Source organism: Cervus canadensis, chromosome 12, assembly GCF_019320065.1.
Source record: "Cervus canadensis isolate Bull #8, Minnesota chromosome 12, ASM1932006v1, whole genome shotgun sequence".
Taxonomy (NCBI): Eukaryota; Metazoa; Chordata; class Mammalia; order Artiodactyla; family Cervidae; genus Cervus; species Cervus canadensis.
Window position 1 is genome coordinate 4,340,213 of NC_057397.1, and position 15,157 is coordinate 4,355,369.

The following is a 15,157-nucleotide window of genomic DNA, read 5'->3' on the forward strand; positions in this document are numbered from 1 at the left end:
GCGTCTCCGCCCGCCGTGGCCGAGCCGCGCGGAGCTCCGCGCACGCCTCCCGGGAAGCTGCGGGCCGGCGCGGCGCCGGAGGGAGGCCCCCGGGACGCCCTTCTCGGGCCCGGGCGCGCAGCCGGGAGCGGCCCCACCAGGCGGCGCGCCGCAGCGGGCGGCTGGCGGCAGGGCGCGGGGCGCACCGCGCAGGCGCGGCGGGCGGGGCGGGGCGCGGCGGGCGGGGCCGGGCGCTCGGCTCGGCGGCTCAGAGAGCGCGGGGCGGCGCGCGGCGTGCGGGTGGCTGCTGAGCTCCGCGCCGGCGCCGGCTGGCGGGGCTCGCCGGGGACTGTGTCCAGCTCGCGGAGCGCGCCGCCGGCTCGGCCGGAGGGCCGCCTGATCACTCCGGCCCGTGGCGGGAGCGCGGGGCCCGCGTCTGGGAGGCGGCGGCCGCCAGCGCGGGGCCGTCGGCGGCCAACCCCCGGGGACCGGGGCTGCGCGGCCGGTTCCCGCCCCGCGCCGCCGCCGCCGCCACCGCCTCCGCCGCCGCCGCCGCCCCCGGGCCGACCGCCCGGCTTGGCTCCGCCGCTCCCCGCGCCGCCCCGCCGCGGCGTCCGGCCCGGGTTCCGCGCCGCTGGGGCGCGGGCGGGGTCGGGGGTTGCGGGGCCGCCGCCCGCCCGCCTGGAGTCCGCGTCCCGGGCCCGGGCGGCCGGCGAGCATGGAGGAGAAGTACCTGCCGGAGCTGATGGCGGAGAAGGACTCCCTGGACCCCTCCTTCACGCACGCCCTGCGGCTGGTGAACCAAGGTGAGGGCGCGCGCCGGCTGGCCGGCCGGCCGACCGACCGACCGACCGTTAACGGTCGCCCACTGCCGTTGGGGACCCGGGAGTGGCGGGCTGGGGGGAGGGGTGGGGGGCTGGAGCTTAGGGGGCAACGGGCCCAGGGGCGAGGCGCCGGTGTTGGGGGCTGCGGAGCCGTGGGGGCGGGCTGGCCGACGACCTCGGGGCGACCGGAGGGGACCCAGGTCGCAATCTGGGGGCGCTGATTCGGGTGGGGATGTGGGACACCTGGGGGAAGCCGGGGTGTTGTGTGCGCCTTGTGGGGAGACGCGGGGAGGAAGGCAGGCTGGGCGTTTGGATGAGACTTGAAGGGAATCTGTTGGGGACCCGAGGGTACCCCAGGGAAACTTGCGGGTGGGCGACCGCGAACATCTGGGGGCTTCGTTGGGGCGGGGGTTAAATGAGCTCATTGGAGGGGAGAATGGGGCGATGGGGGGCATTAGGGAACTAGTTGCGTTTGGTTAGTCTAGGGAGCTGGAGAAAAAACTGGAGGAAAATGGAAGGATTCGAGGGGATCGGAAGCAGAAGAGGTGAAGGGAACAGGTGCTTGGATTGTTGGTGAAGTTTGAGGACCTCGGAGGCGGTTTGGGGTCAGAACCCCCGGCACTTTGGAGGAGCAGGGCCCGCCGTCCCGGTTCCCTCTCTCCTCTCTCTCTCTCTCTCTTTTTTTCTCTCTCTCGCGGGTCCGGGCTCTCGCCGCCCTCCCCGGGGGTGGGCAGCTCACACCTAGCCTTGCAGGCCGGCCCTTGGAGAGTCATCGGGGGGCGGGAAGAGACCCACGCAGGAAAGTCCCCTTCTTGACTTGCCTGTCCTCTCTCTGGGAGGCTCTAGGTGGGTCACCCTCACTGGGGGCCGGCTCGGGGTTGAGAATACTGGCCAAGGAGTCTTCGCTGCTTGTGCCATTTTAGCACGCCTCTGGCCAGCTCTGGGCGTGAGCAGCCCCGGGAAGTACCGGACGCGGGGTGCAGGGGCATACGGAGGCGTGCCCTCCCAGGACTCCGTTCCCTGGCTTGTTCCTTCTCCAGCTTCCCGAGTAATCCGCCGGGATGGACGGTAAATGAAGCCCGCCTTCCCCAGAGCGGTGTCCTTCATCTCCCACCCCCACCCCCACCCCCGCCTCCCCCGGATCTGGAATGCGTGTTTCAGATAAAGATGGGTTTGGGAGTCCGCTGGTATGCTTTTTCTCTGGGTGACGGCACAGACGTTATCCGGTCAGATCTGTTACCTTTTGCACGAATCACTGTGCTTGAAGGTCTGTGGTTCCCGACTCAGCCGGGTCTGCTGATCTTCATGCTGGCCCTGGCTTTTTTACTGTTGAAAGTGAAAGATGAGGCAGACATATTCTATTTGTATATAGGTGTCTATATTTTACAGCAGCGACCTCCGGTATTTGCCTATTGCAACCCGTTATTCCTAGTAGGGTGTGTGTGTGGTCGAGTGAGGGTCTTGGTGGAGGGACTGACTGTCTCCAAGAATTTAAGCTTGATATTTGGTTTGTTGGACAGAGATGGGTTCACTGAGCTTTCCCATTTTCTTTTAATTGTAGGCTTATTTTTATTTCTTTAATAAAACTGGCTTGTGAAAAAGTAATGGCTATGCGTTACAGAAAGCGAATTTTAACTTTTATTGCCATGCTCTTGTGAACAGTTCTACAGTTGGGTTTGTACTCCTTGCTCTTTTGTGATTTACATATATCTTTTGTTGCCTGCTGGGCTGTCATCTCTATGAAAGAAATTTCTTTGTACGTTGTGTGAGATCACTGGCATTAGAAATATTCTGGATTGTGGAATGAAGTGTATTTTTCTGAATAGAGAAGCTGAGTCAAAGTTAGGTTGTACTCAAAGAAGCAGTTTAACAAAAGTGTAGTAAGTTATCTTATTTTGAAAATCAGAATTAATTTTCTATGCCAGGTTGCTGTGGCATTCATTCTGCTAATACATTTGGAATTCTTTTGGTTTCTGTGTTTTTACCTGTGATAATTGCTTCCAATTATTTGAAACAGATCTTGGGCAATGTTGCCATTTAGTGTTTTTTTTTTTTTTTTTAAACAGTGTTAAACCTGATTACTTTACTTTTTTATCAAAAATGTAATTCTTGCAAGAGGTACATTTCTCACATTGAACAGTTAGGGAAGGAACTTATTCAGATGTTCTTATTACTGTTTATTTAGATTTCTTCAGACTGAAATGTTTCCCCCTTAAATCACAGGCTGGTATCTGGAATGCAAAGCTCTATCATTTAAAATATTAATTATGCTCTGTTACATAACTCCAGAATTACAAGTCGCGTTTCTGAAACACGGTGTCTTAAATCTGAATTGATTATTATGAAGCTTTGATTTTAAATCTGATAATCGCCTTGTGATTGGCTACCAAGAGCATTTTTATTTTCTTTTTTTAATCTGTATTTTGGACTATTTCCCTCTAAAGGGCGGCATCTGTTTTTCAGATGAATCTTGATACTAGGATGGGTATTCAGGCACTAACTTGTAATGGGTCACACCTTTATTTTATTATGGAGTGACCTGTGATAAGTAGACTTGATGGTTAACATCACCAAATGCTGTCAGTACCTTTGTCTGCATAGTATTCTAAAGTTTCCCAGGCTTTTTGAGGCACAGCTGTCTCCTTGTGTTTTCACACTCAAGCCCTAGTGAGGCAGATGTTGATGTCTCTATTTTTCAGGGGAGGCAGCTGGTAGGTGACTGAGATAGGTGAATCTGAACTCAGATCTTTGGTCTCGTAAGGCCATTGTTCTCCACACTCAGACTTCCTCCAAAAGATGGCACTGAAACACTTCACAGATGGGAATTTAAACCCTGCCGAAGTCAGTAGAACTAATACACTTGTTTCCTGGTGACTTCCTGTTGATTTTCTAAAAACGCTTGTTTCTGTACTTGTCTGGTAGTCTTCTTTGAAGAAACAAGCTTTCATGGTAGATTTATCCTACAGGATTCTAGTGCTCAGGTCAAGAGGCATTTTTGAATTAAAGCCCTTTGGGGATCAATATATGATTTTAGTAATCAACACACTGTGATAGTGAAACAGTTGATAAATGAGGTGTGGTCATTTTTAAAAAATTCGGCATTTGTAAACACTGATAGCTGAATTACCTTTTTTCCCTAATTATATTCAAGTAAGAACTTGAGCTGGAATCACAAGATATATGCTTCTGTGCTAACGTAGGTCGGCTTTTACATTTTTTCCAGGCTTATTCTTCCTAGTGGGCATTAGTTCTTGGCTTTTATTGCAATTTTCTCAGGATAAATTTTCCTTCTTCCCACCCCCTCAAATATTGAATGTTCTTGTTTCTCTGCCAAAAATAATGTGTGATTTTTACTTGATGTTAAAACTGAATCAAATAAAATAAACTTTTTAAAATCCCCACCTCCATTGCCTGTAGAGTGAGTTGACATTGTGGTTTCTTGCCAAGGAGGTTAATTGGAGATGAAAGTAGCATTCCATGTTTTATATTATATTTGCTACTAGGGGATGTGCTGACTCTTACTAAAAACATCTTCAGAAATGTCTTACGCATTATAATTTAATCCAGTTCTCTGGTCTTGCGTTGGATGGTTTTCAGTCCAAGCCAAGTAACCATTAAATAAGATTACATAACCCTGTATTTTTAATTATCTGATATAATATATGGATTGGTGGCTGGTTATATTTAGTGTGAAGTTATATTTAGTGGTTGATTACAAGAGGAAGTGGAGCAGAAGATTCCAGGTTATGATGGTCTGTTAGTGTCCAGTGGAGAAGGAAATGGCAACCCACTCCAGTATTCTTGCCTTGAGAATCCCATGGGCAGAGAAGCCTGGTGGGCTACCATCCATAGGGTCGCACAGAGTCAGACACAACTGAAGCGACTTAGCATGCACGCATGCGTTAGTGTCAGATAAATTTCTTTGTTGGTGTTTCAAAATAAGTGTTTTTCATATTATATCAGTTTCTCTTAATAATGAGATTCTTAGCATTAGGATATATATGTGGGGTAAACATATATGAAGGAAGGATCATTATTTTGCCTTATGTGCTTCTTTTTGTACAACAAAGCTCGATGGCTTAAGAGTTTCACTTTGGGGGACCCTTTCTGGAAAATGTTTTCATTGCCTGTGTGTTGTCAAGCGTGTAAAGTAGAAGAATGAGAGTGAAGGTTGTAGAATTCCATTTAGCTGTGGTGCCTTCACGCCATAGCGTGCACTTCCCCACTTCATCCAGGGACGAGTGTGGTTATTTAGTTTTTAATAGGTTTTCTTAGGCTTATCAGGTTTTGTTTTTTGTAAGAAAGTGGATGTAATGACTCACATATTTATTCTTTGACTCACATTTTTTAGATAAATCATTTTCTATAGTGTTATGACTCAGAAGGTTACAGTGATTGTCAGTTATGGTGTTTTGGTATCCAGACACCAGTAGCAGGTTTATTGAGAACCTGCCTCGCAGGGCGTTTTTGCTGATCCTGGACTGAGAGGGAAAAATTTCAGCCTTTACTCCTGAGGAATATTTGCTCTCTTCTGCATCAGATTGAGAGTGGGCTTTAAGTGTTTAGATGCCCTCTCCTTTCCAGAGGAATGTCTGATTAGCCTTCAACTATCCTTTTGAACTATTTTGTGACAAGGTGGTTTAGATTTAGCTCTCGTTCTAGAAACGTTTACAAGGTACTTCTCCACACCCAGCCATGTCTGTAATCTCAATACTGGGAACAGCCCGAAATGTAGAGACTTGAACCCAATGCATCACTTGTAGAAACGGAGATCCCAACAGTGACTTCCCCAGAGTGACGCACTGACGGAATGCCCGAGGGGATGCATGAGCTTTGTTGTTTTCCACATCACGCGGACCTTTGGAGGTGTGAAGGGTCAAACCGCGATGATACAGGTAGTTAATGACAGAGGGGGATTAAAACTCAGGCCTTTTATATGCAGTTTGTTCTTTTCACTCTAGCTTGTGCTGGAATTGAAAGATGGGTTACATAGCATCCATTGTTATGTTGATACTTTATCCTCCAAGTTTCTGCTGTAGATATCTTGTCTGACCACCTCCTTCCCTCCATGGGCTACAGTGCCTGTTTTCTGGTCCTGAAGCAGGCGGTGCCTAACTCACTGATGGGGTGATAGTCATCACAATGTGGTATTTGGATCTCTGTCTTCCCTGGAGAGTGTGAGCTGTTCAGGAGGTAAGGCTTGGTCTTACCTATCTTTGTGTCTTCAGAATCTCATATAGTTCTTGGTCCGTAGCCCTTGTAAACTCCAGTCTTCGTTTCAGTGTTGTTTTAATTCTCAGAAAGGTAGAAGAGTGAGAATGTATTTGGAGTTTGGCTGTCCTTAAGGGCTTTGCTTTTTCCCACTTTAGAGACCTTGAGTAGGGGTAGGAGGAAGTCCCCATCAGGTGTGCGGGCAGACACGGAAGGGGGTTCTAAGGGAGTCGCTGTGTTGAACGAGCAGGAGAGCATCCCGGGGCTCACTCCATGGGGTGGGCTGTAGGGGTCCTTCTCAGAAGATGAGGAGATGCTATCAGATCTGCTTGGAATCTGATGGTTATTTACTTTTATTCTTTCTTGAGAAACTTATTAGGCAGTGCACTCTAACATTGTTAGCTCCCCTTGCCTAAACTAATGAGATTTCTCATGACAGATTTAAACCAGAAGGTGGGTGACCCTCGTCACTTGCTGAATAAGCCTCACCTGAAGGGGTTAATCTTCACTCTCAGACACCACAGAGACCCCCAAAGCCCAGGAGCAGTGGTGGTTGCGGATGGAATGCCAGCAGCAGTGTGGATGTCACGGGACCCTTTGCTTGTCGTCATACATTCCCCCTGAGTGGACATAGAATGGCTTATGTGTTTTACCAAAAAACAGAAGTCGAGTGTTCCGTGGCTTTGGGATATGATCATAATAAAAGCTGCCGAATGGAGGCCGGGTGCCCGGTGCTTCCTGTGCATTGTCCCCAGTCCCCACAAGATCTCCCAAGGTAGCTGATTTCATCCCCTGCCTGTGTCCTTTGTCTTTTCAGATGAGGCATCTGAGGCTCTAAAGCATGCACAGTCCTCAGGCTGAGCTTCTAAATCAAGCCATCCTGTGTTTTGATAGGATACTTTAGGAAAAGAGACTCAAAGACAGAACCCAGCATTGTTGTTTGTTTTTAAATAAGGGTTTCATTACAGTGGAAGCTAGTTACGAAGTTCCCTTGGTGATGATGAACTTTTAAGGTCTCCCAAAATGTGCTTTACCAAAAAGACAAGTTCCTTTTTTCCCTATGTTCTCCAGCAGTACTTTTCTATCTTTAGTAAGCATTCAAGGTAAGGAGTTTTAATGTATATTCCAGTAATCACAGATAAAGTAGGAAAACTTTCTGTATTGAAATAAGTCAATTCTTGATGAAGCTCTCTCTGTCTCTTAGAGACAGAGCTCTTCATGTTTAAATACTCTATCGCAGAAACAGTTGGTGTGATATCAGGGATTTAGAGGCAGTTTATGGTATGTTTTAAAAATTCCCCATCTTTTAAAAATAGACTCATAAAAGAAAAAAAATACCAAGAACATACATGAACATAGTCCCACAGATAATGGTTTTGGCTCTGTGAAGGAACTGGGGTATGTTTGAATATACTTGATTGCAATTGTTAATGATACTAGTTACTGTTTATCAAGAACCTTTTTGGGTTAGATGCTTTATGTACATGATTTCATTTAATTTTCTTAACAGTCTTGAAAGAGTAAATCCTTTTACCTTATATTGCAGATGAGGAAGCTGAGGGCAGGGAGGTTAAATCACTTGCGTAATGTCAGACAGCTGATAAGTGGTAAGCCAGGAATCAGACCTTCATCTGCCCTTCCAGAGTGCGGTGCTCCACAGCTTACCTGTGCGCACCAGCAGAGGCGGGAGCCTTCCCGGGGCTGGGCTTTCATGCTGCCTTTCCTGGGAGAGCCTCGGCCACGCAGCTCCTCAAGTGGGCTGCCTGGTACCGGCCTGGCGCTGTGAGCAGCGCTGACCGTCCACCGGCAGGTAGCGCTGCGACCGTGCGGGGCAGGAGCTGCGTGGCCACAGGCGGCCTGGAAGGTCTGGTGGATGCCTTGACGTGGGAAACGGCGCTGCTTCACAGGGAAGGGCCGCCGCGGGAGTCACGTGATTCTGGCAGGGGAGGACTGTCTAGGCTGTAACCCTGTACCAGTTCCTTAGCTTCCCAGAGCTGCAGCTTCTCGTCTGTAACATTGGAGACCTTATACCTCCTCTGTGGGGTGGCCATTTTAGACGGGGCGTAAGTACCGTGTTCTGAACAGACATTACCTGCTCGTCCCACAGAATTGCCCGAGACAGATGTGTGCATACAGGCATCACTTTCCAGACGTAAAGTATATAATAATAACTCAATGCATAAATCATCCAGTCTCCTTCCTCAGGGTAATTTTATGTTATTAAAATGATTTTCGTTTTCCAATCCTGGAGATACTGAAGGGGAAACTCATTCTTTAGGAAGCCTCTTTCATTAATATCATGTACAAAATTAGCAGCAGCTCTGACTGGTTTTTATTATGCTAGTCAAGATGCAGCACCTGAGGCTTCCATTAACAAATGAGGCTTCCATAAACAGATTTATGACTGCACATCTTAAAACATGTCTGGACACTCAGCAGCCACTCTCCACAGGCACAGGGTATCTTGCTCTGAATTGGTAAGCTGTAACTTTCCATAATTTTTTACATTTCCATAATTTTTCACCAATCAGCCCCTGCTGCTATTTTAAGAACTTTAAAAGGTGTTCTTGGCATATTATTGATGTTCTTCCTTGGTGTGATAAAGAGTTGTGAGTGTGTGAGAGCACCCTTTTTGATCTCTCTTTTTGATGTGAATCTTACACTTGGGGTCACTGTTGGTTCACGTGCCCATGGAGAAATTGTAATGGAGGGGAGAAGGGGACGGTTTCCATCCTGTCATTTTCCCTTGTTCTCCGGCTCCGTCCGTTACTTGGCACCCCGTGCCCTGCTCTTCTTCCACTAGATGGCGCTCCGTATAGCCCACTCACCCTCTGCATCCGCACAGGGGGCTTCATCTGAGCCAGTGTTAGTCTTGATCCATCATCAAGCTTGCGTTGCTTTGATATGCCTGTGCTGATATTAATCTTCCACATTGCTGATGTTTTAAGAGGCATCCTCTCTAGCCAGCATTTTCAGAAAACCAAGATCAGTTTTCGTTTTGTGCCTAAGGTGTGCCTGGCATTCCTGCAAGGTTCTTTTTCATACATTACCTCCTTTAGTCCTGGTGGCTGCCTTGGGAAGTTGTTTTGTTGTTGTCATTCTACAGGTAAAGAAATGGAGGCTAGGGAGCTATATAACTTGTTCAGGCTCATGCACCTAACTTACATTATAGAGTTTATTATGCCCTAAGGAAAAAATATTTCAAAAACATTGAATTAAAACATTTTTTGGAGGAAAGTTTTGGGGTAATCTGACTTACGGCTGTTGGACATTGTGCTCTGTTGATTTTGTTGGGGAGAACTATAGTGCTGACAGGGATTTGCATTGGCATGTATAGGTCAAATCCGTTGTGTGAGGAAGCAAACAGTGGTAGCCAAAGCTTTGTCAGCTGGTGTGGAAACTGCTGCTTCCTTTTGCTCCTCTTGTCTCCTAACTCACCTGGGCCCAGGGGCCAGGTCAGCACCAGGTACAGAGCCATGGGGAACTTTGAACAAAGCCCTGATTCTGCTTTCAGTAGTTTTAGCTGAAATATTAGATCGAGTCCATAGGAACTGAAAAATTTATACTGAAGTTTCTTTAACTCTGTTCATTTATTTAATATTTGTTGAGTATCTGCCCTTCTGAATTGAACTGTTTGCTCTGGGCCAGTTACTTCTTTGAGCCTAGTTCCCTTGTCTGCACTTTGACAGTAATGCCTGCCTTGTAGGTTATTAGGGCGAAATGACAATGATTTTGTATTTTTAAACTTTTATTAAATTTTTTTAACATATAGGTGTATTTTTATATCCAATATGAGACAATTATGCATTTATGTTTATCTTCATTTTGCATTTGTTTTTCTATCTGAATTTCATGCATCAGATCATGGTCACCAACTTGTGTAGTGGGTTATCTGCCAGTCATTTTTTAGGGCTGGCTGTCTCCTGCCACCTTGTGCGACCCAGCAAACACAAACAGAAGCTTAGAAAAATCTCTCACTTTTCGTTTGCTTCATTATGCAAGCTGTAGCTAACTAAAGATGATACTGAAACAAGATTCATATGAGTGGATAAGGACACATGGTTATGGACACAATTTTAAATCAGACAGACCTGAGTTCACACCTTAGCTCTGCCACTTCTCCATGTTGTGACTGTGGATCAATGAACCCCTCTCAGCCTCAGTTTCCATGATGAAGAAATGGGGATGAAAAGTTAATAAAGCTTCTGAAGTTTTTGTGGGGTTTCAGTGAGGTGTGTGTGAAGAGCTGTGTCATGTCTGGCATCTAATAAGTGCAGAATACATGCTTGCTGTTGCCATCCTCCTCCTCCTCACCACCCTCTACCGCCTCACCACCCTCCTCCTCTTCACCATCCTCCTCACCACCCTCCTCACCATCCTCCTCACCATCCTCCTCCTCCTCACCATCCTCCTCCTCCTCACCATCCTCCTCCTCCTCACCATCCTCCTCACCACCCTCATCCTCTTCACCATCCTCCTCACCATCCTCCCCCTCACCATCATCATCCTCACCATCCTCCTCACTATCCTCCTCCTCCTCATCACTCTCCTCCTCATCATCCTCCTTCTTCTATCATCTCCTCACCGTCCTCCTCCTCACCATCCTCCTCCTCCTCACCATCCTCCTGTTCATCACCACCACTATCATTTTTTAATCAAAGAATCTAATCCAGTGGGGGAGATTAACGTGTAGGGGGAACAATTTTAACAGTGTGTTAAGTGCTGTTTGGAAGAAGAAGACATAGGGGCTTTAGGGGATCAGAATGACCTCTCTCATTTCAGGACCAAGCTAGGCTTTCTGGCAGAGGCTTTTTCAGAGAGGATTAGCTGGATGCAGAAATTGTTGCAGATGGAGGAAAGGACTTGGGCAGGGATAGGCAAATTTTTTGACTCCTCCAGGTTATTAATTCCCATTTCTCATGTTTCCATAACATCTTCACATTCCTATTTGTCATTGTGTGTTGTGGTTGTTTATCTGTCTTCTTTGGTCGCCCCCTCCCATTTTCCTTCCTGGCATTACAGTTTTTGTTTGAAAACAACTTTAAACTTACAGAGAGTTAAAGGAATAGTGCTAAAAACCCCTGTACACTTGTTCATCTGGAGTCACCAGTTGTTTACATTTTCCCACATTTGGCTTTGCCATTCTGTCTGTGTATTTTCATAAGTCATTTGAGAGTAAGGTGTGTGTGTTATCTACCTTTACCCCAATACCTAAGTACCTTTGTATTTCCTGAGACTAAGGGCTATCTCTGACATAACTGTACTTACCAGATAACAGTGATGACAGAAGTTAGTCATCAGTTTGGTATTTTTGTTATTTAACTTACGGTCCATGTGCTACTCTTGTCAGTTGTTCCAGTTTTGTCTTTTATAGGATCCGGATCAAGACCACACATTGCATTTAGCTGTCAAGCCTTTTAGTCTCTTAATTTGGAATAGCTCACTGTCTTTTGCCTTTCATGGCATGCATATTTGAATACTACACAGGCCAGGTTTTTGTAGAGTACCTCTCAGTGTGGGTTGTCTGTTTCTTTATAGTTAGATTCATGTTGTGCACTCTGTTCATACTGCTAAAGCCAGTGGAGGTGATGAAATTCCCATTGAGCTATTTCAAATCCTAAAAGATGATGCTGTGAAAGTGCTACATTCAATATGCCAGCAAATTTGGAAAACTCAGCAGTGGCCACAGGACTGGAAAAGATCAGTTTTCATTCCAATCCCAAAGAAAGGTAATGCCAAAGAATGTTCAAACTACTGCACAATTGCACTCATCTCACATGCTAGCAAAGTAATGCTCAAAATTCTCCAAGCCAGGCTTCAACAGTACATGAACTGAGAACTTTCAGATGTTCAAGTTGGATTTAGAAAAGTCAGAGGAACCAGAAATCAAATTGCCAACATCCATTGGGTCATCGAAAAAGCAAGAGATTTCAGAAAAACATCTACTTCTGCTTTATTGACTATGCCAAAGCCTTTGACTGTGTGGATCACAACAAACTGTGGAAAATTCTGAAAGAGATGGGAATACCAGACCACCTTACCTGCCTCCTGAGAAATCTGTATGCAGTTCAGGTCAAGAAGCAACAGTTACAGCCAGACATGGAACAACAGACTGGTTCCAAATTGGGAAAGGAGTATGTCAAGGCTATATATTGTCACCCTGCTTATTTAACTTACATGCAGAGTTACATCATGGGAAATGCTGGGCTGGAGGAAGCACAAGCTGGAATCAACATTGCCAGGAGAAATATCAATAACCTCAGATATGCAGATGACTCCACCCTTATGGCAGAAAGTGAAGAGGAACTAAAGAGCCTCTTGATGAACGTGAAAGAGGAGAGTGAAAAAGTTGGCTTAAAGCTCAACATTCAGAAAACTAAGATCATCATGGCATCCATCCCATCACCTCATGGCACATAGATGGGAAAACAATGGAACAGTGAGAGACTTTATTTTCTTGGGCTCCAAAATCACTGCAGATAGTGACTGCCGCCATGAAATTAAAAGATGCTTGCTCCTTGGAAGAAAAGCTATGACCAACCTCGACAGCATATTAAAAAGTAGAGACATTACTTTGCTGACAAAGGTCCATTTAGTCAAAGCTATGGTTTTTCCAGTAGTCGCGTATGAATGTGACAATTGGACCATAAAGACGACTGATGCTTTTGAACTGTGTTGTTGGAAAAGACTCTTGAGAGTCCCTTGGACTGCAAGGAGATCAAACCAGTCAGCTCTAAAAGAAATCAGTCCTGAATGTTCATTGGAAGGACTGATGCTAAAGCTGAAACTCCAATACTTTGACTACCTGATATGAAGAACTGGCCCCTTAGAAAAGACCCTGATGCTGGGAAAGATTGAAGGCAGGAGGAGAAGGGGATGACAGAAGAGGAGATGGTTGGATGGCATCACCGATTTGATGGACATGAGTTTGAGCAAGTTCTGGGAGGGGAGTTGGTGATGGACAGGGAAGCCTGGCGTGCTGCAGTCCATGGGGTCACAAATAGTCAGAGAGGACTGAGCGACTGACCTGTGCACTCTTGGCAGGAGTTCCACCAAGATGATGGTGTGTCCTCAATACGTCACAGCAGGAGGCACACAGTCTCATTGTTATTTTATCTCATTACTGATGATGTTAAGTTTTGTTCACTTTGTGCAGGTGGTGCTGGTTTTGTCCCCTGTAAAGTTTCCATTTTCCTTTTGTAATTAATTAGCACTTTTGTGGGGTGATGCTTTGAGACTGTGTAAATACTCCTTATTAAACTCTCCCTCACAAATTTTAGTACCCGTTAATGTTTCTTACCTGAATTAATTATTACTGTGATGGTTGTAAAATGGTAATTTTCTCACTCTGACATTCCGTCTGCGTGTATTGGTTGACATTCTGCTGAAAGGGAACATTTTTATTTTTTTCTTTCCTTCTTTCATCTTCCCTACCTCTTGCCTGCCCTCCATCAGTTATCTGTATACATTCAGTTGGTTATAGTCCTTCACCGTCACTGTATAAAATGAGAATGTTAATCACTAAGTCATGTCTGACTCTTTGCGACCCCAGGGACTGTAGCCTGCCAGACTCCTCTGTCCATAGGATTTTTCAGACAAGAAGACTGGAGTGGGTTGCTATTTCTTTCTTCAGGGGATATTCCCGACCCAGCGATGGAATCCACGTCTTCTGCACTGGCAGGCACGATGCTTTCTCTAAAATCCATAAAAAGTGGACTTACAGTTCTGTGTCTCAGAGCATTTCATGGTTCTGTGGAGAGCCCTGGTCTGTGAGAAAGGGGGAGACGGCTGTCTCCTTCCCCCTGGGCTCTGTCCTCAGGCCCTGAGGTCCCTCATACGACTTTGATTTGCTCAATGGATTTTACTTTTTGTTGTGGTTTTGAGTGTGAAAAGTACTCTCAAGGAAGTTATGCCTCGGTGATGACTGAGTCAGAGGCAGCCCTCCCGGCCCCTCCCTGAGTGAGTGTGCTGGCATCGCAGGTCAGAGCCGCTGGGGACAGAGCTGCCTGCCCCCTGGTGTGGTCTGCAGTGAGGTCGGAGGGCAGGGGCAGAAACTGGAAGGTCGTGTCGCTCAGTCCGATCCTTGGGCTGTGTGCTGTCTTTGTTTCCTTTCCCTCTGTCAGGGCTTTGCTCCTTAAATGCTAAATGGGAGCAGTACCCTTGTTGATAATGAACTCTCTGGGCTGACGGCTCTTCAGGTCTGAGGCGAGCCCCAGGGGATCTGAGTCCTGAGCCTGCGGGTTCACGTCCCGCGGGCAGTGCCCTGTGCCCCGGAGGCCGCTGGCCGCAGAGCGTGTTCCTTGTTCCTTCCGGTCTCCTGGCCGCGGCCCGGCCCCCTCCCCGCCCTGAGCCGCTCTGAGCTCTGATCTAGAGACCGCTGGGTTCCTGCCTGCTGGTCTTTGTGGTTGGTCCTGGGCCCCACCTTACCTGCAACAAAGGATGCGGGACAGAAGGGAGTGTTGGGAGTGTTGGCAGCCAGTGTCTGGCAGGTGGGCCACCGTCTGCTCCTCAAACTGAGGACTTTCAGGGTCTCGGGAAACCCGTCCCAGCTGCTGGGGAGGACTCTCGGGAGGAGGGTCTCTGCTGGGCCGGTTGTCTCTGCTGGGCCGGAGGGTGTCCACTTCTTCCTCAGGAAGGGTGGCGCACTCAGGCTGGGCTCAGGGCCGGAGTCCTTCACCCTGCTTAAAGGGTTCTCAGCCCAGTGGGGGAGCAGCCAAATTAAAAGACATTTATATTGCAGGGTGGTGAGCACTGTAATGAAGACCGTGCACGGGGTCTTCCCAGGGACAGGGGCAGTGGGCGGGCCGGGGTGAGGCCTGATGAGGGGGAGGCACGCGGGCAGCCATTCCTGCTCCAGCCGCTTCCTGCTGGTAAAGCAAGGCCTGGCTGCCTGTGAGGTCCCTCTCCTCCTCCTCCCGCTCCTCCTCCGTGTTCCCCCAGCCCCCAGTACAGCCCCGCCTCTTCTCGGCCATGCCTGCTCTGGATTAGAATGCTTTGTTGGGAGCTGTTTCTCCCATGGGCATCCCAGCTTCCTACAGACAGAAAATCCGCCTTCTTGGCTTGGCTTCCCCCTCCAGTGCTGAGCGCAGGAGACGGTCGGCGCTCGGAAAGTATCTGTGGGATGAGTGGTCAGCTGTGCTCAC

General features: G+C 47.8%; 1 protein-coding gene across 2 annotated transcripts in view; it reads left to right on the top strand.

Moving 5' to 3' along the window:
• Positions 1 to 216: 216 nt before the first annotated feature.
• KHDRBS3 (KH RNA binding domain containing, signal transduction associated 3) overlaps positions 217 to 15,157 on the top strand; it is a 161,118-nt gene continuing 146,177 nt past the window's right edge. For both annotated transcript variants that reach the window (XR_006272353.1, XM_043483946.1), the window contains exon 1: positions 217 to 785. Coding sequence is in view for 1 of the 2 variants with exons in the window: in XM_043483946.1 (XP_043339881.1) it covers positions 698 to 785 (88 nt within the window). In the remaining variant the exon portion in view is untranslated. The remainder of the gene's footprint in view (positions 786 to 15,157) is intronic.